The following is a 25,941-nucleotide window of genomic DNA, read 5'->3' on the forward strand; positions in this document are numbered from 1 at the left end:
GGGTCGACTGTAATTACTGGCGAAACGTCGTACTCAAATAGTAAACGTTGTGGCTCTGCTCTCCAACACACCGTTGTGCTGTACTAGTAACGAATTGGCCACGTTCTGTTTACGTGACACACCTCACTATTTGGCTGTGTCGGGCGGTGGCGGGTTTAACGACGTTAATATATATTCTTAGTTTTTTCGGTAAAGTCACGTTGAAGAGAAACAACGTCGTGAGAATTTTTTTTATTGTTTTATATATATTTTATTATTTTGTTGTTTCTCTTCAACGTGACTTTACCGAAAAAACTAAGAATATGAATTACTGCAGTCACGAAAGCTTTAAATCAAGACGTTAATATATTTACGCAATCTGACCCAATGAACCTGTATTATGGGTGATATTGGTCGCGAAAGCCGACGTGTTAAACTGCGCGTGAGAGTGTCTGGCAGCCGCTTCGCGTTACACGAACTAATAATGTAAAGCACAGTCCGCGATGAACACACGCGAGATGATGCGTACGCGCAGGGCCCGAACAAAGGGCCGAGCGAGGTGCGCGTGTAGGGCAGCGTCCAGAAGCAGCATCAACCAATGCCCTCGCACGACGCTGACGACGCCACCACCAGCCGTTGCGACCAACCGCTTGTTCCTACTCACGCGCACGACAGTGGTGGTGGTGGTGGTGGTTCCCGGGCGCTCGGTCACGTCACGTAAATCCAATTCGCGCACCCAGCGTTGTAACAAAAAACTGTGTTTAAAAAATGGAACCTTTTTGCCAGTGAAGTACGAAAAGAAACAACTTTTTTTTCACACTTTGATACTGGAAAAAAGGTCCCATTTTGTAGCTGCTCAACCCCAAGCTATACATGCTCTGATAGTGGCATTGTCCTTGTGCTGTTCGTCTTTTGGTGTTGTTCTCTGGTCTGACACTGGTAGTGAGACTAAGCTCTAAAGAAGGCTGCTCTCTCTGGTGTAGGCCAACCAGTTTCAAAGACAATGCCTGGATGTTATCAGAGCCATGTTTGTTTGCATGTTCACCACAAGTAACGCACATGGTTAACGCAGTGACTTGATTCCTAGCAAGAGGTTTCTGTTTGGTGTTTTAACATCTTAACTCCTGTTTTATTGTCAGAAAGGGTACAAACCTATTACTCTTTGGTTCTTTCGGTAAAGTCACGTAGGTATAAAATAAAATAAATTAAATCACGACGTTTCGGGCACAACACAAGCGTCCGTCATCAGGTGGGACAACCACAGCAAGAAACAATTGCTGATACAAACATAGATACAAACCTATTCTCGTTCTTTTTCCTTCAAAGAACGCATTCCCCCCCCCCCCCCATACACCCGTCGCGTTAAGCAGCACAGCGAACCCTCGCTTTAACCGACTAATGGAGGGGGAAGGGGCTGTCCGTAGAATCCGATTGTCCATTAATGGCCAAATGACGTAGCACGAAATCACACCGCGCACCCTACCGCGCACAAACGACTTACCGATAGTGATGATAATTATAAAATATTCTTGGCTCTTTCGGTAAAGTCACGTAGAAGGGAAATAATAAAATAATACAAACAAAACAATCAAACTATCACGACGTTTCGATTGCAACACAAGCAATCATCATCAGGTGTGAAAACCAAAGCAAGAACATTTTTTTAAAAAAGTGGAGTTTTTTTTTACGTTAGCACCATGGGCAGCAACTAGCATTGTTCAGAAGGACGAGTCCATCTATGCTCGGAACGGAGGAGGGGGGAGAGAAGGAGAATGGAATGCGGTCTGAAAGTCACCGTAAACACAATCAAGCAAGACCCGAAATGGTTGATCACATCCTTCCAATGATTGCTAAGCCAGAATCCATCTTCTCGGTTGAAATTGTCTCTGTGCTTGTATATGTGGATAGCCTCATGAACGAATCTCTCATGGTAGCCGGCTGGCTTGCAGAGAACCTCCAATGTCAACGCAGTGATAATAAGTGTGGTAATAAGTTTTGATTTAAAGCTTTCGTGACTGCAGTGATTCATATTCTTGGTTCTTTCGGTAAAGTGACTTTACCGAAAGAACCGAGAATATAGTGCGGTAATACCTGTATATTACTAATACAGTAATGCATTACAGTACTAATACTGTAATACAGTTCTGTATATTCACACATTCTAACTTTGCATGCACGATTTGAGTGGAGGGTTTGCATGTAAATCCTTTTGCATTGTAACGCCATAGAAACCTGTTCTGTTGAAACTGTCCCAAGTGTCAAGCGATGTTAGGCATACCTCGATGCTGTGCTGTCAAATATATTTTTTTTAAAACCAAAGTGCCGTAAATGTCTTGTAACAACTCAGTTCCCACTTTTATGTCTCCTATTTTGACCGATTTTAAACAAGAAAAAAAACACACGTGTGGTGTAATAAACACTGTGCGGCTATTGAGGGGGAGAAGCGAATATTGAACGGACAGATTCCCCCGTGACCGGACTTGGTCCGCTGCTTGAGGAAACGTCCCTCCTTGTCGTCGTTGTCCGATCATTGGACAAAACAAAACTCCGATTGAGCACATTTTGTCTGTTAAATCCAAGATCCGTTGAATGGTCCCGCTTAACCGAGGGTTTACTTTATCTCACAATTCCCGTCGTGGGGAGAAAAAAAAACAATGCGGCGTTATAGAACGAGCTGCAATGACAACGGCGATGACGGTGGTGGAGGCGGCGATGTTGTCAAACCCCCTCCTCCCCTCCTTTTTGCTTCCTTTCCTCACCGCCCACAGACGAGGTGGAAGAAAGTCCGTGCAGCGCATCCTCGGACAGGGTCTGCAGGTGTATGCCGGACTTCTACAAACGGGAGGGTGAACACTTTTGCAGGCCACAGGCCCCCACCGCGACGGCAGGTACGCACATCCACCGTACGTAGCCAACCACGCTAATTGGGAGGTATGTGGGTGAGTGGGTGAGAAATTTGGGTGGGCGAGTGGTTATACGTCGAACTTATTCTGCACCGCACATAGCCAACAGCGCTAATGGCTCGCCCCAAAAAATGTATCGCCCCCCGAATAGGGCCACTGTGGCTATGAGATGTAAACTCCCTTGCCTGGTTTACAGGAGGTCGTGGGTTCGATCCTGACCCCAACACCTGCTGTATATTTGGAGTTGCGGGGTCTCTCTCCCAGTGGTGGTCACGAGGATTTTTCTCCGGGTCCTCCGGGTCTTACCTTAGAATCAACATCACGCATTTAGAGTATTGTGTGTCCCTAACTCTCTCTCTCTCTCTCTCGCGTGCTTCCCCACCCCTCTTATATATCCCTCAAGCCCACTTTCCTCAAAGGTTCCTGGACCCTCTTCCCGCTTTCCCCTCCAGCCAATCACATTCCGACTTTCTCCTAACGAATCCCCCAACTAACCCACCCCTGTCAATCATTCCCTCCATCTACCCACACTTTCCGTTTTGTGTCGCTTCCTTTCACAATCGCCTGCAATGTCCCCCTGCTTCTAAACAATCCACTTTCAGGTCCCGTTAGGTAACCAGAGGGGTTTGTTTTGACTTCTTGATTATCCATGTCACGCGGTGGTGTCCACATTAGGTGAGTATCGTTGGTAGTGATACAATCTCTAGACAACAATCGGCGGTCTCCTCCAGTAGCCACTACGCTGATGTGCCGTTGTTTGGGAGACCCATAGACTCAAGTAAAGCTAAACTTTATTTTACAAGGTATAAGGCCCCACTGAGCCACTGCGTAGCTATTTTTCAGAAGCGTACCTGCCCGTCACAAATTATGGCAGCTCAACCAAGTGGTGGATATCATCACCATCACGTGGAAATGTATATCAGCAGCAAAACACTCTAAATGCATAGAGATACATAGAGACCCACAGAGATAGAGACCCATAGACTAAAATATATTTAACCAGGTAAAGCCCACTGAGCTATGCAGCTTTTTTTCAGAAGCGACCTGGCCACCACACGTGATAGCCCAACGAAGTGGCTGATGTTACCATCATGTGCAAATTTATATCAGCAGTCAAATACTGTGAACATGAGGAGGGAAAAACCGGAGTTAGACCCGGAGGAAAAAACCACGCGACCACCACGGGGAGAGACACGCAAACTCTAAATATACAGCAAGTGTCAAGGTCAGTATAGGACCCACAACTCCTTGTATACCAGGCGAGGGAGTTAACATCTCCTCGCCACCGCGGCGAGATGGAGAATGGCTTCATACGCTGGTGCAAGCCCCAACAATGCCTGATTCACAAATGGCCCCTCCCTTTTAAACGGTCGTGTTTTTCTGTGCGTGTGTGCGTGCGTTTTTCACAGATTCCCAAGCATCTGATGGACCCACCCTTCCGATTGCCATTGGCTGTGCTGTTGTCGGGTGTCTTTTAGTCGCAGCAGTGGCTTGTTATGTCCTGATAAGGAAATTCCGGCGACGCGGTAAGCACCTCCTGATTTGTGCAGTTGGCTATGTACGGTGCAAAAGAAGTTCAATATACATACTACACTGCTATACATTACACTATACACTAAACCACTATACACTGCACTGCTACACACTATACTACTATACACACTACCCTAGGCATTAAACGATACACTATGAGTCTGGGCAGACTTGTCGCAAATCCCCTCGGTGCCGGTAGCAGTCGTTAGGCGTTTGTGGATATGAGTTTTGGTCATTACTGTGGAGGTTTGTACTGACTATCAGAAAGGTCATAAAAGTCGGGGCTCACCTGTATGCTAAATTGAAAACGAATTTCTTTAGAACTGCTTTTTGTTGCGTTTAGTGAGTTGTTCTACCCCCGCACCGCCGGCTGGCTACGTACGGTGCCAAAGAAGTCCAACATGCACAACGTAAAAAAAAATGTTCTGACCCCGTGTCCCATGCTGGACATCTTTGAAAAAGAGCTTCATAGCTCATCGGATTTCTCCAGGATGAATAAAGTATTTCCGATTGCGATTCTAGGGATTCTGAAATGTCCTTTGTCTTCCTCTTGTTTATCCACAGCCAATCCGGAGAATTACGGTATTCCGATGGAGGTAACGTCAAATATATCCAAGAGCAGTCGAGACAACATTGTCAACAACCAAGCACAGCTCGAGCCGCTTATTCACACTTCCGTTTGCTCTAATGGGACCGTCTTGGTAAGCAATCCAGCGATTCCCCTCTTGCGCCTGCATGAGAATATACGTTTCTCTCGTTATGTGCAACATTTCCCACGTTATTGATGAGCTTTATTGGCTCTACGGAGAAAACTCTACACCTTCGCAATGAATTACCTAGATTTAATATGTAAATTAGATAATAAATGTGAAGATTATCCCTAACTGCTGTATCGTCCACCATCACTAATAATCTGTCAACTTTATTTCTCTCGATGCCGCAGTCGCGTCATGGGTGTGCAATGCTTTATATTACCATGTTCACCACAAGTATATGTGGTTAATGCAGACATGATTCCTTAAAAATGGTTTCTGTTTGGTGTTTGAACATCTTAACACAACTATTTTATTGCCAGAAAAGGTCAAATCTTTTTTTATACTTTGATACTGCAAGAAAGGTACCATGTTGCTCTCAGCATTATTCGAGAGACTGTATGTTGTCCTGTATGAATGTACGTTGAACTTCGTTTGCACCGTATGTGGGCAACTGTGCTAATCGGTGGGTCTCTGTAGGTCTCTATGGTTGTCTAAGTATAGGGGTCTCTCTATGGGTCTATGGGTGTGTCTATGGGTCTGGGTGTACAGTCGGCCCGTCCACATCGCGGGGGTTAGGGGCGCAGGCCCCCCCCCCCCCCGCAATCCGTAAAAAACACGTAAAATGTTTTGGTCCCCTTGGTCCCTTTGGTGAGCGAAGTGAGCTCCTCGAGCCGGGGAGTTCGGCGCTGTGAGCCTTTGCGTTTCGTCTGCTGGCATTCGCATTCTTTTCGCAAACTTTAGCTTTTTACAAAATGTAACTTTAAAAAATTGAGTATTTATGTTTTGATTTAAAGCTTTCGTGACTGCAGTAATTCATATTCTTAGTTCTTTCGGTAAAGTCACGTTGAAGGGAAACAATAAAATATATATAAAACAATAAAAATTCTCACGACGTTTCGACCATAACACAAACGGTCGTCATCACACCTTCAACGTGACTTTACCGAAAGAACTAATATGAGTATTTATGGTATTAAAACATTAAATACATTAATATTATACGGTACTTAACAAATATTTTATTCATTTTTGAGTTACTAAACTTTTTGTGTGTCGTCTGCTGGACTTTACGTGTCGTCTGCGGCTTTCGCAAAACTCCCCAAAAATTCCCATTTAATTTCTTATGCCGACCCCACGATATTTCGAAACCGCGATGGGGAAAGTTGCAATGCAGAAGGGTCGACTGTATATGTAAGTTGAATTGTTTTAATTTTGTTGCCTTGTTCTAAGCTTGCATTCAGTGTTGAACGACCGGCAAGAATGTATGCACTTATGCAATTTGTCCTTGCTTATGTTACTTACTATTTGTCGACGTGATTACCATTTTCTCTAATTGTGTTTGTCGTTGTAACTTGCTGACCCCGTGCCACAGTGGCTAGGGAGATGTAAACTACCTCGCCTGGTATGGAAGAGGTTGTGGGTTCTATCACCTGACCCTGACGATGCCTGCTGCTGTATATGTCAAGTCTGCATCTCCCTCTCTCTCCCCATGGTGGTTGCGTGGATTTTTTGTTTCTTGCCTTCCCCAATCACCGGGGGGACCTCAACAACGTCCCTCATCATCACTTGAAGTCACGCGCAAGGCCCTTTTTGGACCCGCGTGCTGGTAACCTTCAAGAACAAAGCTTGGAAAGCTAAACGGAGTTCAAAAGAACTCGGACAAAACGCATCCCTGTGAAAGACCCGATGCAGAAAATTCCCGGGATTTTGATCTCCCACGAAGCTGATCTTATTTGTTTTTCAGTTTGATTTATTTTGGTATAGCCCTGTGAGCCATTCGGCTCTTGAATCGGGTGCAACCACAACAAACAAAAATAACAAAAAACACGAACAAGATCATGGTCCACACCCCTAAACAGCATAATCCCATCGCACAAACCACAACAGCAGCAGAAGACGCGGATACCCGATGCACAAATGGAAGATTAAAAACTCTCCAGTGGTAGTGTGGCAACCGTTGGTCATCCAGAGCAGGGAGCGTAGTACAATAATTGATGATGCAATAACGCCCCGAACCACAAATACGAAGTTAGACATCACCATGGCGATGATGATACTACTCCACTTGCTACTCCTGACGCGATTATCTGCTTGGCTTGACCACTTGCATGTGACATTATTGTAGCCGTCGTGTGCTTTGCATCTACACCGGCCGTACGACCCAAGATCGTCGCTTGTGCGCCACTGTCTCCGATTAGTAAGAACGGTTCTGGCGACGTTTCTCTGCATCGTTTCGATTTACCGCAGCTCTTGTGCGTCGTGTTATCCCTCAGGTACAACCAACTGACTATTCAAGATATAATAAACCCATCACGGGTAAGTAATTTTTTTTTACTTGACAGTTGTTCCCTCGTTATTCGCAACGAGAGATACGTTTTGGAGACGCTCGTGTGAAGAGCAAATTTCGCCGATGATATTGGCTTGACGAATATCGTACGCGCAACGGCTGTCAGATGCCTTCTAAAGCTTTCGAGAAGTTCTCTCTCTCATCTCTTTTTCTGATGACTTTATATAATCACTTTAGCTCTCACCGCTTTATCTCTCGTCATTCTCTCTCTATCTCTCTCATCACTTTCTCTCTCGATGCAGCAATCGTGCAGAGTTCCAAAGACGGCCAAAAAAAATTGCGGATAGCCAAGTTCTCAACATTCGTTTCGGTCGTCTCAACCTCTTACCACTGGCCCCAACAAAAAAAAGGCCGCCAGTTTTTGACAATAACGTTTGTGACAAGAGTTTCACCACTCAAACGTATTTCCCCTTTGCAGAGGAAGACCTCGTGGAAATCCACAAGGCTCGAGCAAACAGCTCGGCGGTGGCCTTCGTGAATGTGATGAGGAACGCCGGTCTTTCGGAAATAAACATTGAAAGGATCCAGCACGACCACAAAAACAACGTGGAGGAGCAAAACCACAAGATGTTGTCTGAGTGGTTGCAGGTGATGGGTAGGAAAGCCACATTTGCCGCCCTTCTAAAGGCTATGGATGAGTGCCGTTTCCACAAGCTGAGCGAGGACTGCCAGGACAAGTTTGACGAAATAATTAAACGGAAAGGTCTTCAAAAATCCGACAAAAATTATGATGACAAAGATGGTCAAACGGGTGAGGTGTATTGCACAGAATAAACTAAACAAGAGAAAACACAAACTTGCATCTCTCTTTAGCTGTGAAGCTGAACCAAAGCACCATTTTGGAGTGGGTGTATTACGTGGTGTTGGAGGGAAAAAAAGCAGAGGACCCGCGAGGAAAAAATCAACGCAGACCACCACAGGGTGAGAGACACGCATTCAAAATATACACCAGCAGGCGTCAGGGGTTCGGGATAGAACCCACGACCTCTTGCATACCAGGCAAGGTAGTAAACATCTCCCAGCCACCACGTCTTGAGGCCGCAGTTTACACGAGCTACTGACCATTGTGGTGGTAGGGCAACGGGGCTAAACTGTACTGATGAGCCCTAATGAAGGTGAAACCGGTATGAGCACCGTTGCACATCAGAGCAACATGAATATATTGGTTAACACGTAGGAGGCTTTCGCGACAAATATAATCCGTAATAAAGGAGTTTTTTGTGGGTTAGATGGCGTAAATATAAATGTGGTCTCGTTAAACACCGCCGCCACCACCCGACAGCCAATTCGTAAGGAGTTAGTTATGTCAACACAATTCTGGCAAATTTCCCAATGGAGCTGCTGGTTGTTGTAATGACTAGTGAAACGTCACACACCAGCTAACTCGAATTGTAAAAAGTTGTTGTGCATTTACTACTCTCCAACACACACAACCGGTTTAGTGCACCAAACTAAGTAAACTAAATTGGCCGCGTTCTGTTTTACATGACACAAACCCCCTCACTTGAATGCCTGTGTGTTGATTGGTGGTGACGGTAGTGGGTTCAACGGCACGCATTTATATTCAACACAATCTAATCCAAAAAAATACCTTTACTATGCAGGAATATATTTGTGTCGCCGAAACTGCAATGGGCGTGCACAGGTTAGCAAGTCGCACGCGCGGATGCAGGCGTGCGGGCGGGGTTGACCCTGGGCGGCCCCTCCACCATCATCATTCCCATCAGGGGCAGTTATAAAATGAGAAGTACTTTGTGGGAAATTCAGCATAAGTACTTGCGTACGTTGAACTTCTTTGGGCATCGTACGTAGTCAACCACGCTAATCGGTAGGTGGCGGGCGGGCAGGGACATACCGACCTTTTAGCAAGATGTCACGTTGATCAATTGCCAGCAGAACATCGCACAAAATTGTTCCAATAAAAAAGAAACCTCGCTATTCAACATTCCAGTTTTACAGAAACAGATTTTTTTTATATATATAATAATCCATTTTTCATATTTGCCCCCGTGACAACTTGGATTTGATTGGCCACGATTGATCTAAGGACACGTGTACGTTGAACTTCTTTGGCCGCGTATGTAACCGTGCTAAAAATAGGGAGAAACTACAAACACGAAGAGCAGTTCTAAAGGTCTACCCGAAACAAACGTTCAATATGATGACTCAAAACTGGTGAAGTATAAATCGGTGCGGTGCAGCTTATTGCGGCTCCAGTGTGCATCCGGTCTGCAGTTGCCATGTTGCCTCACTGCCACAACATTTAAGGTCAAAACATTCTCCCCCTTTTAAAATCTGGGAACTCGGAGAGGGGTAACCGGTGTGTGTGGACCGGAGGTGTTAACTGCCTCGCCTGGAATACAGGAGGTCCGCGGGTTCGATCCCAACCCTGACGATACCTGTTGCTGTATATTTAGTGAGAGGTTACCTCCCTCGCCTGGTATGCATGAGATCGTGGGTTTGATCCCGTGACCCTGATGATGCCTGCTGCTGCTCTTGTATATTTGGAGCCTGTGCGTCTCTCTTCTCTCCCCGTGGTGGTTACTGCGTGGATATTTTTCCTTCCGGGTCTTCCGATTTTCCTCTTCCATGTTTAGAATCAACATCTCTGCTTGTTTAATAAAAGCATTTGGCTGCTACTCTGAATGTCCACTCGAGGATAAGCCACTTGGTTGAGCTATCCTTTGTGATGGCTGGGTCACTTCTGAAAAAAAGTCACGTCGGTCAGTTGGGGGGCGGGGAGCCTTACATCTATCTGGTTAAACATCAAAAACTATAGTTTTAGGTTTGACTTTCATGCTTTTCCTACAAAGTGGCAGTGGACGATGTCACCGGTTGCGAGCACAAAAGCCGCCTCAAATATTTAACCCCACACTTTTTATCCCGGTTCCATTACGATGACGTACGTCATATAACTTGTATCAGTACACCGAGGGCTCGTCCCACAAGGGCGATGCGAATGGGGCGGAGGGGAGCGTGCATGTGCGCGCGTGTGGCACAGTTTTTGGCACCGGCTATTGTTGTGTGACGGGGCGGTCCATGCCACTACGCTTCTCTCTGCGGTGAGTAACAATGTCTTTGAAAACTAACTAAATTATTTATATTTTAGTAACGCTATTTATATTTTAACACCGGAGCCCGCTGGCACGTATTTCCGAGATTTGGCAGTGGAATGGGGGATGCCCAGAATCAGAATACTGAATTTATACTGCAGGAATCCGATGAGCTACGAAGCTCTTTTTCACAGATATCCAGTAGGGAGGGGCAGAACATTACAATAACAAACAATAAAAACCTACACAGCCACCCTGCAAACTTGCAAGACGTCATGGGAAATGGGAAAGGGGGTTAAGCATTTTATGATTATCTGGGGCAAACGGATGGTGTGGTCCATAGCAAAGCTGCAGTTGCTGGCTCTGTCTTTGCAGCCGATTCTCCATGAGATGAGGTTTATATTGGAGGGGGGGGGGGTAAAAGGGAAGTTGGACCCAGTTTAAAACTCGGATAACGCAAAACACTGCGGTGAATGAGGCGATTAAAGAGTATTTGGATACTGCTGTAAATGCCCACGTGATGATGATGATATCAGCCACTTCTCGTTGTTCTGCTATCATTTGTGATTGCCAAGTCGCTTCTGAGTAAGAGCTACGTCATAGCTCAGTGAGGCCTTACACCTGGTAAAATAACAAGATTAGTTGAGTTTAGTCTATGGGTCTCTAGGTATTTGGTTGCTGTAAATATTCACGTGGTGATGATGATATAAGCCACTTCTCGTTGATTGTCTATCAATTGTGATGGCCAGGGCGCTTCTGGAACCGTTAACTAAACATGTACAAAAATCGAAAACAGGCAAGTCCTCGCTTATCGCGAAATCGTGTGGAACACCGATTCGTTACGAGCGCTCTTTTGTCCTGGAGATTATTTAAACCAATAATGTTTAAGAAACTAAAAAAACGAGAAAATAAAAAAAATCTACAAAGCTCTTACGAACGAGGAAACGTCACCTTCACGCCGGCCCCCATCATTCGCTCAGCCAATGAGAGCGAGGCATGACTTCAGAGCCAATCAGAACCCCACTACCACCCCCACCACTATTCCATTATCACGATTCGTGGGAGCGATTGTAATATTACTACAGTTAGAATGCACATAAGAGTACAGTACATATGTAATAATAATGAAAACAATTCTTATTCATGAGATTATAGTTGCCTACCTGTATTAATATTGGCACTATTACCGATAGCCCACATCAAATCCCTCGCATACAAATCGCTTGCACGAGAGAAATAACGCCTAGTTGGAACGCTATGCCCCACGTGCACAATGGATGCCACAGTACGCAGGAGGTCGTGGGTTCGATCCCGTGACCCTGACGCCTGCCGTATATTTGGAGTTTGCGTGTCTCTCTCCCCATGGTAGTCGCGTGGATTTTTCTCCGGGTCCTCTGGGGATTTCCCTTCAAATAAAAAATAGTTTATAGTTTAGTTTATAGCAACCCCCCCCCCCACCCCCGTTAGCGCCAATTTCAGTTAGCGCTCCCATCTCACGGGAATGACGAACAAATGCGTCGAGTAGCATCGCTAAGCGAGGTTCGACTGTAATCCGACTTTTTTTATCCAAAAAAAACCCCCTCATCCGTGATATCTACATCGCAATTTGTCAATCTGTGTGCGCCAGTTCATTCGCAAATCGGATAAACCGCACGCGCGGATAATCGAGAGCCTAACTGTGTTTTGTTTGAGAGCGATGACCCGATCGTGATGGATAAAACACGAACGCTTCACGTGATGTGTTAATGTTGCATGCTTTAAATGTCGCGAGATGCTCTCTAGAAGATGGTGTGGAACAATCAGTTTCAAGGACAATGCATCATATATTATCATAGTACGTTTTTTGTTTGCATTTTGACTGCAGGTATTGTGGTTAATGCAGACATGAATCCTTGTAAAAAGGTTTCAGTTTTGTTGCCAGAAAAAAAGGGGAAAAACCCTATTGTTATAAGATGGCGATTGTTTGCGTGCAACATTTAAATCTTTTTTTTATCACATCCTGTGTCATATTAAGCAAGGCAAATGTTTTCCTGATAAGCTTTAACGAAGAGTATCACGTATTTTATACATGGTTTTTACCTTTGTCGGGCAATAATAAAACACGAGTTGGTGTTAAGATGTTCAAACACCAAAGACACACCTATTGCAAGGCATAAAAGTCTGCGTGAACCACACATCATGATTGTGGCAGAACATGCACACAAGGATGCTCTAATACAAATAATAATAACTAGCCTTTTGCCCGTCCGAGGACGGGTGTATTTCAGTAAATCTGATACTGGCAAGCAACACCACGATGTGATATTAATTGCATCAATTCGTGTGCAATTTGTAAGGCTGCGGTGACACAGACTTATTTAATTTAAAGGTTATAATCCCTTGTTCATCATGACATCCTTTTTACTTCTATGTCTCAACAGCGTTACGGAGATCGCACGCATGACGCGAGGGTTCTGCCTTTGTAGTGAGGGTTGTAAGTTGAAGCGGAGGAGAGGGGAGGAGGCGCCTCGCCCCCCCATGTGGAGTGACGTCACCCGCTCATGATTATTAATGAGGGGGGGGGGGTCCATGTGGAGGACATCGCCTGTTCATGATTATTAATGAGGGGGGCTGGCCGACGTGGAGTGAAGTCATGCGTGGGACACACAGACATTCTTGGCTCATTATAGTAGTAAATAATGCATGCATTGTCTTTAAAACGAATTGGCCTAAACCAGACGGCGTTGTCTCTGCACCACCTGTGTTAGTAGACGAGAGAACATCGCCAAAAAGGCGAACAGCACAAAGGCAGAGCATGGACAGCTAAACCAGACGGCGTTGTCTCTGCACCACCTGTGTTAGTAGACGAGAGGACATCGCCAAAAAGGCGAACAGCACAAAGGCAGAGCATGGACAGCTCGTGCTGAGAAAGTTACATCTATAACTGTTTTATTGCCGGAAGGGAATAAAAACCTATTCTTATTCATCACATATGTATTCCAAAATCCTCGCGAATGTTACATCAGCCTGTAGCCTGCAGGTGCCAGAGGTAACAACTTCAGTTTCTTGCGTTGTGCTGTGATAAATGGGTGCCGCGGTGGTTACGAGATGTTATCTCCCTCGCCTCGTATGCAGGAGGTCGTGGGTTGGATACCGACCCTGACGATGCCTGCCATTTGTAGTTTGCATGTCTCTCTCTTTTTCCCCCGCCGTTGTGCGTGTGGCTTTTTTTCTCCAGGCCCTCCGGTTCCCCCATCCACATTTTTTAAACCAACTCCTCTACACGTTTAATGTACAGTAAAACCTTGGATTGCGAGTAACTTGGTCTGCGAGTGTTTTGCAAGACGAGCAATTTTTTTTAAAATAAATATTAAATTTAATAAGCGAGCGAGGTCTTGCAATACGAGTAGTACGTATACGCTTTGTCTGCCGAGCGTCACGTGATCACAACTGATATACGAGTGCTTTGATATATGAGTGCTTTGGATCACAAACACGTTTCCGGAATGAATTATGCTCGCAATCCAAGGTTTTACTGTATATAAAATTTGCCACTTTCAATTTCCACGCAATAAGCTACTTGGTTGAGCTTCTATCACTACGTGATGGTGGCCAGGTCGCTTCTGAAAAAGAGCTACATAGCTCAGTGGAGCCTTACCTGGTAAAATATAAAATAGTTAATAGTTTTTAAAAAAAGTTAAATCTCCACATGATGAATTCATAATTCATGATGTACAGAGTGATTGTTCACTTCCATTATAGAGAACACGATTCCCCACAGGCAAGCAGGGAAGCAGCCGGAATCAGGTGCGAACTATTGCCCAAGCTCTTTGGACCTATCGCTATAATTTTGGATGTTTGACCTCCTCCACGAATGAACGTCATTGGCGTGCAACAACTATTACAGTCCTGACGTGGATGTGGAGAAACTAATTACTTTTTTTAAAAGGGACAGAGCCATGCAGTAAAGGACACAGGCAACAAATTACAAATTGATGTCGAGATTTGACGTCCATTCGACGAGCTTCAGGAGTGGCCTGCGTGGATTTGTTTTAGATCGCCGTTCCAGCGATACGATCGGGCGGTCCCGTTCACGATGACGTTTCCCAGGTCCGAGATGTCGCACTGCCACCAGCCATCAAAACTGGACACCTCGTTCATTTTCCGTTTCGTGGAGAAAGTGTCCCCCAACATCTTCCGTGGAGTGTCCGGATATCGATTCGAGGAGGGCTAGATCTGGCAATGCCAATTGTGCACAACTACTCGCTCAGATGAGGGGACAGTCGATGCACAGGCGATGTAAATCAAGAATACCTCTCAACCCATGCGGTTTACCCGTATTCTCGTACATGGAAATTGAGTTTTTGGGTCCATACGGCGCACAGCTGTGCCAATACGGGCAAAAAAAGTGTCTATTGAATTGTGTTTCTCCCTTGTGATGGGACTTTGTAGGATGAACGTTGAGATGTATGAGGGGCACGGGGTGACCAATAAGGTTTGAATTGGTCTATAATAACTGATAAGTGCTTCAATCTTGATCTGAACGTTTCGTGACTGCAGGAATCCATACTCTTCAGGTTCTTTCGGTAAAGTCCACGTAGGTATAAAATAAAACAAATCACGACGCTTGCGCTGCGCCCGAAACGTCATTTATTTTATTTTATACCTACGTGACTTTACCGAAAGAACCGAAGAGTATAAGTTTTTTTTTTAAGTTAGATGATTAAGAGTATTTAGCCACTGCTAGATATTTCTATTTGAAGAATCCACTCGGCTCCGACCATTCATGATGGCCACCTCGCTTCTGAAAAATTTGCTGCGTATCTCAAGTGGGGCCTTGCCTGGTAATAAATATTATATATAACTCTTAAGATTTTTTTTGTGTTGGGTGAGATCACGTAAATGTGTCCAATTGTAAATGTCGTAGTGGGTTTGCTCTCCAACACAACCGGTTAGTGCTGAACTAGTATACTACACTATACACTATTGCTGTAACTCGCAACTAATTGGCACGTTCTGTTTACGTGACAAACCCTTTAATAATTGGCTGTCGGTTTAAATACATGCATTTATATTTACGCGATTTAACCCAAAGAAAACCCCTGTTATGGATAACATTGGTCGAGAAAGCCCTACTACTGTGTATCAAATAGATGTAACTCTTAGGCCACTGATGTATCTACGTAAGGAAATGTATAGCAGCAGCTAAACATTCTGATTGGTGCCGAGGCACTCCCCTGCTGTCTCCTCCCTACAACCCACATTGAGTGATAGGACATTTAGGCGTGTGTGTGTGTGTGTATAGAGTTGTTGTAAACCCCTAGAATCATAGTTCATGATTGTCTCAATGCTGGAATTCCGATAGCCGTGTTAATTGTACGCCCTGTGTTTGTTTTATTAATGATTTTATTAATAAAGATTACTTCATTAGTTGTTCAACTGCGGTTCACTCACGTGGGATGCTCCAGTTAGCGGTTGGCTGCATACTGTGCGAAAGAAGTCTTACGTATGTACAAACATAATAATGCAGAGGGTTTTTTGGGTAAAATTGTGCGAATATAAATGTGTCGTTAAACCCGCCATCATCTAACACAGCCACTCATTAAGGGGCTTGTCACATACAAAACGTGCCAATTAGTTACTAGTTCAGCACACCGATGTGTTGGAGAGTAAACTTACAACAATTCGAGTACGACACATTTATATTTATGCAGCCTAACCCCGAAAAAAGCCTCCCATGGATATTGGTCGTGAAAGCCTTCGTCTTAAACTACATAATGGTGGTGATGGTGGTGATGTTGAGGAGGTGCCTGCATGATGAGGAAGTGGGGGATGTAGACGGTGGTGATTTGTGATGGTTGTGATGGTGTTGGTGATGTGGCCGTCTGGAATGCTCTTCCTTCCAATATTAGGAAGCCACTGGGAGCTATCGTACACTTTTAAATAATCATCATCTAGATTGACAATCCATTTCTTTGTATAACTACTTCTTGTTGCGTTTAGTTTGTGGTCCTTCCCACGCACCTCCCGATTTGCCCAGTTGGCTACGTATGGTGTAAAAGAAGTTTTAAAAAAAGATACGTACATTGGTGGGTTAGTGCTGAGTGGGTGAGTGGCTAACCATCAGGACAAAGACAGTCACTGAATCATCACGTGACGCTTTCTGATGCGCTGCTTCTACGGCCGTCTGGAACGCTCTTCCTTCCGGTATTAGGAAGCCACTGGAGCTCTGCTGCAACTTTTACATCATCATCTAGGTTGAAAACTAATTTCTTTATGATTAGTAAGGTTGGCTACATATGGTGTATAAGATGTACCAAATACGTATGTACCATACTAAATGAGTGTCTGGTGCAGTGATGTGAATAAGCATCGCCACTGGGGGAGACAAAGGTCGCCGTGCGTGGTGCTGGCCACCTACCCCCTCGTGTGCCAGTCTGACCTTCATTAGGCGTTGCTACTCACTAACAGCACGTGCCCCTACTGTATAAGGCTACACGGGGAATCTTCGTCTATGGCGTATCTACACTGCCCTCTGCTGCCTACGATCGGGATGAACAGGTTTGAAATTAAATACAACAAACACTGAACTATTGTTTTTATTTTAGCAAGGCTAAAATACAACTTAAACACTGAACTAAACAGCTTCTTTATCAGAAGCGACCTGGCCATCACAAATGATAGCTCAACCAAGTGGCTTATCGCGTGGTAATGTATAGCAGTAGCCAAAAAGCATAGAATCAGAGACCCAAAGATCCTGAGACTCACGTAGCACCATTGAGACCCACAGCGACCCATAATAATCTAAACGTGTGATGTTGATTCTAAATGTGGAGGCGAGAGAGATAACATCTGGCAGGGTTACATTCGAAACGACCTCCTGCATACTAGGCGAGGTAGTTAACATCTCGCAGGGTCTCGGATCCAACCCACTACCTCCTTCATACCAGGCGAGGTAGTTAACATCTCACAGGATCCGTGGTCTAACCCACGACCTCCTGTACACCTGGCGAGGTAGTTAACATCTCACAGAATCTGGGATCAAACCCACGACCTCCTGCATACCAGGCGAGGTAGTTAACATCTCACAGGATCCGGGATCTAACCCATGACCTTCATATCAGGCGAGGTAGTTAACATCTCACAGGATCCGGGATCTAACCCACGACCTCCTGCATACCTGGCGAGGTAGTTAACATCTCACAGAATCCAGGATCTAACCCATGACCTCCATATCAGGTGAGGCAGTTAACATCTCACAGAATCCGGGATCTAACCCACGACCTCCTCCATACCAGGCGAGGTAGTTAACATCTCACAGAATCCGGGATCTAACCCATGACCTCCATATCAGGCGAGGTAGTTAACATCTCACAGAATCCGGGATCTAACCCACGACCTCCTCCATACCAGGCGAGGTAGTTAACATCTCACAGAATCCGAGATCTAACCCACAACCTCCACAGAATCCGAGATCTAACGCACGACCTCCTGCATACCGGGCGAGGTAGTTAACATCTCACAGGATCCGGGATCTAACCCACGACCTCCTGCATACCAGGCGAGGTAGTTAACATCTCACAGAATCCGGGATCTAACCCACGACCTCTTCCATACCAGGCGAGGTAGTTTACATCTCACAGGATCCGGGATCTAACCCACGAACTCCTGCATACCAGGCGAGGTAGTTAACATCTCACAGAATCTGGGATCTAACCCATGACCTCCATATCAGGCGAGGTAGTTAACATCTCACAGAATCCAGGATCTAATCCACGACCTCCATACCAGGCGAGGTAGTTAACATCTCACAGAATCCAAGATCTAACCCACAACCTCCACAGAATCCGAGATCTAACCCACAACCTCCTGCATACCAGGCGAGGTAGTTAACATCTCACAGGATCCGGGATCTAACCCACGACCTTCTTCATACCAGGCGAGGTAGTTAACATCTCACAGAATCCGGGATCTAACCCACGACCTCCTGTATACCTAGGCGAGGTAGTTAACATCTCACAGAATCCGGGATCTAACCCACGACCTCCTGCATACCAGGCGAGGTAGTTAACATCTCACAGAATCCGGGATCTAACCCACGACCTCCTGTATACCTAGGCGAGGTAGTTAACATCTCACAGAATCCGGGATCTAACCCACGACCTCCTGCATACCAGGCGAGGTAGTTAACATCACCTATCCACCACACATTCACGTTCATCACCATGCTAGTTGCGTTTATTATATATTGCTTTAAAAACGAGTGTGATGAGCTATTGTAAAGTATTTACACGGAATAATGTGTAAACTTTCTTTAGCACGATAACAATAATGTACAACGTTGCATTAACTAAGCGATTAGACGCGATATCTATACATTATGTTGAACTATATTCTTGGTTCTTTCGGTAAAGTCACCACCACGTAGAAGGGAAATAATAAAATAAATCTATAAAATTCTCACGACGTTTCGGCCCCAACGCAAGCAGCCTTCCTCAGGTGAAGAAACAGAACTGTCAGAGAGACAGCGTCTAGCAACTTAGCGTCTTAATTAAGACTTAATTAAGACGTCTTAATTAAGACTTAATTAAGACGCTGTCTTTGTGACAGCTCTGTGTTTCTTCACCTGAGGACGGCTGCTTGCTTTGTGGCCGAAACGTCGTGAGAATTTAATTTTATTGTTTTACAATAATTTTATTCTTTTATTGTTTCCCTTCTAACGTGGTGGTGACTTTACCGAAAGAACCAAGAATAATAATTTTATTGTTTTATATTTTTTATTATTTTATTGTTTCCCTTCTAACGTGGTGGTGACTTTACCGAAAGAACCAAGAATAATAATTTTATTGCTTTATATTTTTATTATTTTATTGTTTCCCTTCTAACGTGGTGGTGACTTTACCGAAAGAACCAAGAAGATGAATCCCTGCAGTCACGAAAGCTTTAAATCGAAATTCACGTTGAACTATTTAAATATAGACGTAATAATGCGTAACTATTTAAATAAGACGCGATATATTTAGACATTGTAATTTAAAATCAAGAAAATTTTACCTCATGAAATCTTGGGCCACTTTTAAAGTTTTTCAAAACCTGTAAAATAAAAACAAACGCGAGACATCGGCGACGCTCACAAAAAAAACAAAGAGTTATTGAAGCTAAAAAAGCTAAATAATTTCATATAAAACGCCAACACTTTAACATTATCACACAGATTGTTATCACACACAAGATTGTTATCACGCAAGATTGTTATAGTCGTCAATGTCACCTCACAAACTTCACGTCCCTCACCTAAAATCCCTTTGCCCTGCAATCAGACAAAGCCGCTTTCTATAACCAAACACGCCAACTCGTTCGCTTCAACCTCCGACGTTAACTCTTCACGAATGTAATAATTATAAATTTTATCATCGCATTAACTCGCTTAAAGCTACCCGTTTAAACGCCTCGCGGCGGAATCGATTCCTCTCCTAAATGTCTGCACCAATCGATTCCACGCGCAACCCCCCCCCCCATTGAAGCCGTGGAATCGAATAATGAATCGGTTCCACGTGCCAGCCCTTTTGAAGCAATGGAATCGAATAACCGATCGATTGCGAGCTCAGCCCCATTGATGCAATGGAATCGAGTGGCGTTGATTTTGTCGACGGGGAATCGATTCCTGAGCGGAGATTTTTGTTAAAATATTTTTTTCCCGCCAAAACTTCAACAGGTGGCGCGTCACTTTGCCCCGCTTTAAACCCCTAAAAGTTTCAATTTTCTGATCGTTTTGTGCATTTACAGTTACAAGTTACCTCAAAATCCGTCATTAAATGAGCTTAAGATGCACATTAATGTGATGCGCGTTTTGGTTGTGAATATTTTTTTAAAATTTTTTAATCTTATTTCACGTATGCTGTTATTGCCTGGTGGTTTCGTGCACTTGCGATAACTTACCTACATTATTATTTTTTATTAATTGAATGTTAAGTTGGGGGTTGTGTATATTACGTGCGAGTTTTCTCTTTAAATATATTCACGCGCGTTAAATGACTGTAGTCAATTTCCCCGATAGGTTTGTGCATTCGTAATTATAATCTTGATTTGAAGCTTCAGTGCCTGCAGGAATCCGCACTAGGTAAAGTCCACGTAGTAGGTATGAAATAAAATAAATTTAAAAAACGATGTTTCGGGCGCAACACAAGCGTGCTTCATCAGGTGGGAAAGCGTTGGGCTGCTGCTTGCTGAGGCAGAATGTTTTTTTTAAAGGTTTGAAATGTGGGCAATGCCACTGTCATCATTGATAAAATCCACTTACAACAACACCACTATTCAACCGCCACTCGAGTTCATTGCAATAAAAAATATTATTTAGGTAAGTTATCGCAAGTGCACGAAACCACCAGGCAATAACAGCATACGTGAAATAAGATAAAAAAAATTTTAACAAAAAAAATATTCACAAACAAAACGCGCATCACAATAATGTGCATCTTAAGCTCATTTAATGACGAATTTTGAGGTAACTTGTAACTGTAAATGCACAAAACGATCAGAAAACTGAAACTTTTAGGGGTTTAAAGAGGGGCAAAGTGACGCGCCACCTGTTGAAGTTTTGGCGGGAAAAAAATATTTTAACAAAAATCTCCGCTCAGGAATCGATTCCCCGTCGTCAAACTCAACGCCACTCGATTCCATTGCATCAATGGGGCTGAGCTCGCAATCGATTGGTTATCCGATTCCATTGCTTCAAAGGGGCTGGCACGTGGAACCGATTCATTATTCGATTCCACGGCTTCAATGGGGGGGGGGGGGGGGGGTGCGCGTGGAATCGATTGAGTCAGATATTTAGGAGAGGAATCGATTCCGCCGCGAGGCGATTAAACGGGTAGCTTTAAGCGAGTTAATCCGATGATAAAATTTGTAATTATTACATTCGTGAAGAGTTAACGTCGGAGGTTGAAGCGAACAAGTTGGCGTGTTTGGTTATAGAAAGCGGCTTTGTCTGATTGCAGGGCAAAGGGAAGCTCCTGAATTATGTTGTTGTAAGTGTTTTTTTTAAAATCTATGATGACATTGGCATTGTCAACATTTAAAAAACTTTTTTTTATCAAAAAAAACATTGTGCCTGATGAAGGACGCTTGTGTTGCGCCCGAAACGTCGTTATTTATTTTATTGTCGTTATAACTTACCTCATGATTTGTGATTAAATGGCTTAACATGCACATCGTTAAGAGCGATTTGCTGTGTGCGAATTTTTTTTGTAAAACATAAAGGCAATTAATTATACACTGCAATTATCGCATCGATTTATAATTGTAACTTGCATCGTAATTTGTAATTGTTGTTTTAAAAAATTTTCCCGCCAAAACTTCAACAGGTGGCGCGTCACTTTGCCCCTCTTTAAACCCCTAAAAGTTTCAGTTTTCTGATCGTTTTGTGCATTTACAGTTACAAGTTACCTCAAAATTCGTCATTAAATAAGCTTAAGATACACATTATTGTGATGCGCGTTTTGTTCGTGAGATTTATTTTTTTCAGGTTATAAAATTACGTAAGTCATTCTGCCTGCTCGTTTCTGTGCACTTATAATTACAACTTATCTAAATTGTTAAACAAATGTTAAGTTGTGCATTGCGAGGGGCGAATTTGTATATTACGTGCGATTTAAAATAATACATTAACATCTTGCATACACACACACAATGGTATACTGCGACAATGTTGTACTGTACTACTTTGGCTACCTTAACTATCACGATGTTAATTGAGCGTGCTGCTTAATGTTTATCAATATATAAACGCTTTGTGAAATCTTACGTTTTAAAAATAAAATAAAACACGCAACAAGAAAACTTTTTAAGGTGTGCACATTGCGATGCGCTTTTTGTTTACGGTTTGTTTAAATGTAATCGTATACTGTACAGCATTTAACATTATTTTCTGTCGTCGTGCATTCATAATTACAACTTACCTCGTAGTTTGCGATTAAAACGTTATTAAGTGGTACATTGCGCGTAGCGTTGTGTTCATTACGTGCGATTAAAAGACAATATTGCTGTACTGTACGTAAAATAATCGTTTATTTTTCCCGCCAAAACTGCAACAGGCGCCGCGTGCCTCAACCCCCCTCGATAAACTATAAAGTTGTCATCATCTCATGGTTTTGTGAATTTGTAATCGCGACTTACCTCATAAATTTGGGTAACCAATTTAACGGCAAACTACGAGGTAAGTTGTAGTTATAAATTCTGCGATCATTGCAGTGTATAATTGTTATATACTGTATAAGAAAATATATCTTTTTTTAATGGCAGATATCAACAAAACGGGCATCGCAATGTGCATCGTAACCCATTTCATTACAAATTATAAAGCAACTTGTAATTTAGAGTATAAATAATTACAACTTTAAGGTTTATAAGGGGGGGGGGCGGGCGAGTCACGTGGTACCTGTCGTAGTTTTGGCGGGAAAAACAAACTCCCGCACCCCACGCTCAGGAATCGAGTCGATTACTTTTTTGGGTGAGAATCGATTCCATCGCTTGAATCCATTGGCTGATTCGATGTCGTTGCTTCAATGGGGCTTGCGTGTGGAATCGATTTGTCGGGAATTTGAGAAAACGAATCGATTCCCGCAGCGAGGTTTGTTCTGGTTGCTTAAGCGAGTTAACGATTATAAAAGTGAAAATTATTCCATTCGTGACGCGTTAAATTCGGCGATTAAAGTGAACAAGTGTGTCGTGTTTGGTTATAGAAAGCGGCTTTGTCTGATTACAGAGCAAAGGGATTTAAGTTTGTGATGTAACATTGACGACTATAACGGTTACATTTCGATTGAAAGCTTTCGTGACTGCAAGGATACATCTTCTTTGGTTCTTTAGGTAAAGTCACCGCACCACGTAGAATGAGAATAAAATAATAAATTGATGAAATAAAATAATAATACAATAATATTCTCACGACGTTTCGGCCACAACACAAGCGGCCTTCATCAGGTGAAGGGACGAGACTCCAGCGCTGTCCTCCAGACAGTCTCGTCCCCCTTCACCTGATGAAGGCCGCTTGTGTTGTGGCCGAAACGTCGTGAGAATTTTATTGTTATTTTATCGATTTGTTATTTTATTCTCATTCTACGTGGGTGGTGATTTTACCGAAAGAACCAAAGAAGACTTTAACTGCGTGAGGGTTAAACGCGCACACACCCACACACAACGTGATGTTAAAGTGTTGGCGTTTTATAAACTTGCGTTTTTAGCTTCAATTGTTTCGTTTTGTGAGCGTCGTCGATGTCTTGCGTTGGTTTTTAATTTACAGGCTTTGAAAAACTTAAGTGGCGAAGATTTCGTGAGGTAAAATTATATCGATTTAAAATTACAATGTCTAAATATCGCGTTTAATTTAAATAGTTAAACATAACGTCCAGATATATCTTCTAATTTAAATAGTTATACATTATAATGTCTACATAGCGTCTAATTTAAACAGTTAAACATAATGTCCAGATATTGCGTCTAATCGCTTAGTTAATACATTATTTTTCTCGCGCTTAAGGAAAGTTTATACCTCACTTGATGTAAATACTTTACGATAGCTTATCACACGTATTTAAAACAATATATAATATACTTAACTAGCAGCTTGGCGTTTTAAAGTCACGATTTCAATGTCACAGCACCGTATGGTGAGCAATCAGTGCACTGCATCTAGCGGTGGATTGACCATGGCTGATGGTGATGGTGATGAACGTGATTGTGTGGATAGGTGATGTTAACTACCTTGCCTGATGTACAGGAGGTCGTGGGTTAGATCCCGGATTCTGTGAGATGTTAACTACCTCGCCTGGTATGCAGGAGGTCGTGGGTTAAATCCAGGATTCTGTGAGATGTTAACTACCTCGCCTGGTATACAGGAGGTCATGGGTTAGATCCCGGATTCTGTGAGATGTTAACTACCTCGCCTGGTCAGGAGGTCGTGGGTTAGATCCCGGATTCTGTGAGATGTTAACTACCTCGCCTGGTATGCAGGAGGTCATGGGTTAGATCCCGGATCATGTGAGATGTTAACTACCTCGCCTGGTATGCAGGAGGTCGCGATTTAGATTTTAATCATGCGAGATGTTATCTCTCTCGCCTCCACATTTATAATTAACATCACACGTTTAGATTATTTGGGTCTATGTGGGTCTCATCGGTGCTACATGAGTCTTAGGATCTCTGTGGGCCTCTATGGGTCTCTAAGTCTACGCGTTTTGGCTACTGATATACATTTACATGCGATAAGTCACTCGGTTGAGCTATCATTTGTGATGGCCAGGTCCCTTCTGATTAAGAAGCTGTTTAGTTCAGTGTTTAAGTTGTAGTTTAGCTTTGCTAAAATAAAAAAAATAGTTCAGTGTTTGTTGTATTTGATTTCAAACCTGTTCATCCCGATCGTAGGCAGCAGAGGGCAGTGTAGATACGCCATAGACGAAGATTCCCCGTGTAGCCTTATACAGTAGGGACTGGTGCTGTTAGTGAGTAGCAACGCCCAATGAGGGTCGGACTGGCACACGAGGGGGTGGGTGGCCAGCACCACGCACGGCGACCTTTGTCTCCCCCAGTGGCGATGCTTATTCACACCACTGCACCAGACACTCATTTAGTATGGTACGTACGTACGAACGAATTCTTCTGCCGTAGCTGATCACTGTTACAACGCTGTGGGTGATCACGATATAATTTTCTCCGATACCAAGGTTCTTTGCAAACCCACAGGTTTTTATCAGAGATTTGTTCACGAGGCAATTCAGATCTACAAACACAGACACAATTTCTACGGAGAAGATGGTTTCAAATTAAGCAACCATTAGAAAGATGTTCTAAATCGAACCAAACATTAAACTAATTTTTCAATGGTACAGTATATTTTTCAAGTAGTGGTACCCCAAACTTTCGCAGCTTCTTAAAATCCCCTTTTCACACCACCAGCATGTGGACGTTGCTGTGCCCCCTCGCCAGCCTGCACAGGTCGACCTGTTGTATATGAGCCTTTTCCAAAATTGATATTAACAATAATATTTACCGTTTTATATATATTTTTTAACAAACGAAAAAAAATAATCAATAAAACTCGTAAGCCAGGCACACGAAAAACCAGATGTCGATCATAAACAGGCCATTAATAAGTAAATAAATAATAAAACTCTCGAGGCGAGGATGTTAGCAGCTATCTGCGAAGATCTCCAGATGATCAAGAGTTTGATGTGCCCTAAGGGAGGTCACGCAGAGGGAAGCCCTCCGCAAGCCAGAAACGAGGACGCCCATGGGTTAAACCATTTTTTTCCTTTGTCATTAAAACAACGGTTAAAATTTAAAATGCAATAACAAGAATATTCTAAAGTTAGCGGTCCTCGTGCTCACTCCAATTA

At 43.5% G+C, this 25,941-nt stretch overlaps 2 protein-coding genes across 16 annotated transcripts in view; one reads left to right on the forward strand and one right to left on the reverse strand.

Moving 5' to 3' along the window:
• LOC116956967 (tumor necrosis factor receptor superfamily member 6-like) overlaps positions 1 to 15,988 on the forward strand; it is an 80,176-nt gene extending 64,188 nt beyond the window's left edge. For both annotated transcript variants that reach the window (XM_032978867.2, XM_032978868.2), the window contains exons 4-8: positions 2,748 to 2,867; positions 4,292 to 4,408; positions 4,980 to 5,116; positions 7,444 to 7,486; positions 7,936 to 15,988. In XM_032978867.2, the coding sequence (XP_032834758.2) occupies positions 2,748 to 2,867; positions 4,292 to 4,408; positions 4,980 to 5,116; positions 7,444 to 7,486; positions 7,936 to 8,291 (773 nt within the window). In that variant the 3' untranslated portion in view covers positions 8,292 to 15,988. The remainder of the gene's footprint in view (positions 1 to 2,747; positions 2,868 to 4,291; positions 4,409 to 4,979; positions 5,117 to 7,443; positions 7,487 to 7,935) is intronic.
• The window catches only part of MAJIN (membrane anchored junction protein), a 50,354-nt gene extending 27,300 nt beyond the window's left edge, over positions 1 to 23,054 (reverse strand). For 3 of the 14 annotated variants that reach the window (XM_032978860.2, XM_076054774.1, XM_076054769.1), the window contains exons 1-2: positions 19,844 to 20,289; positions 19,604 to 19,642 (exon numbers count right to left, since the gene is read on the reverse strand). In XM_032978860.2, the coding sequence (XP_032834751.2) occupies positions 19,604 to 19,608 (5 nt within the window). In that variant the 5' untranslated portion in view covers positions 19,609 to 19,642; positions 19,844 to 20,289. The other 11 variants (XM_076054778.1, XM_076054772.1, XM_076054776.1 and 8 more) reach the window with 9 other exon arrangements.
• Between the last annotated feature and the right edge of the window lie 2,887 nt (positions 23,055 to 25,941).

This window comes from Petromyzon marinus, chromosome 68 (genome assembly GCF_048934315.1).
Source record: "Petromyzon marinus isolate PM22_M1 ecotype Great Lakes invasive population chromosome 68, UKy_Petmar_22M1.pri1.0, whole genome shotgun sequence".
Taxonomy (NCBI): Eukaryota; Metazoa; Chordata; class Hyperoartia; order Petromyzontiformes; family Petromyzontidae; genus Petromyzon; species Petromyzon marinus.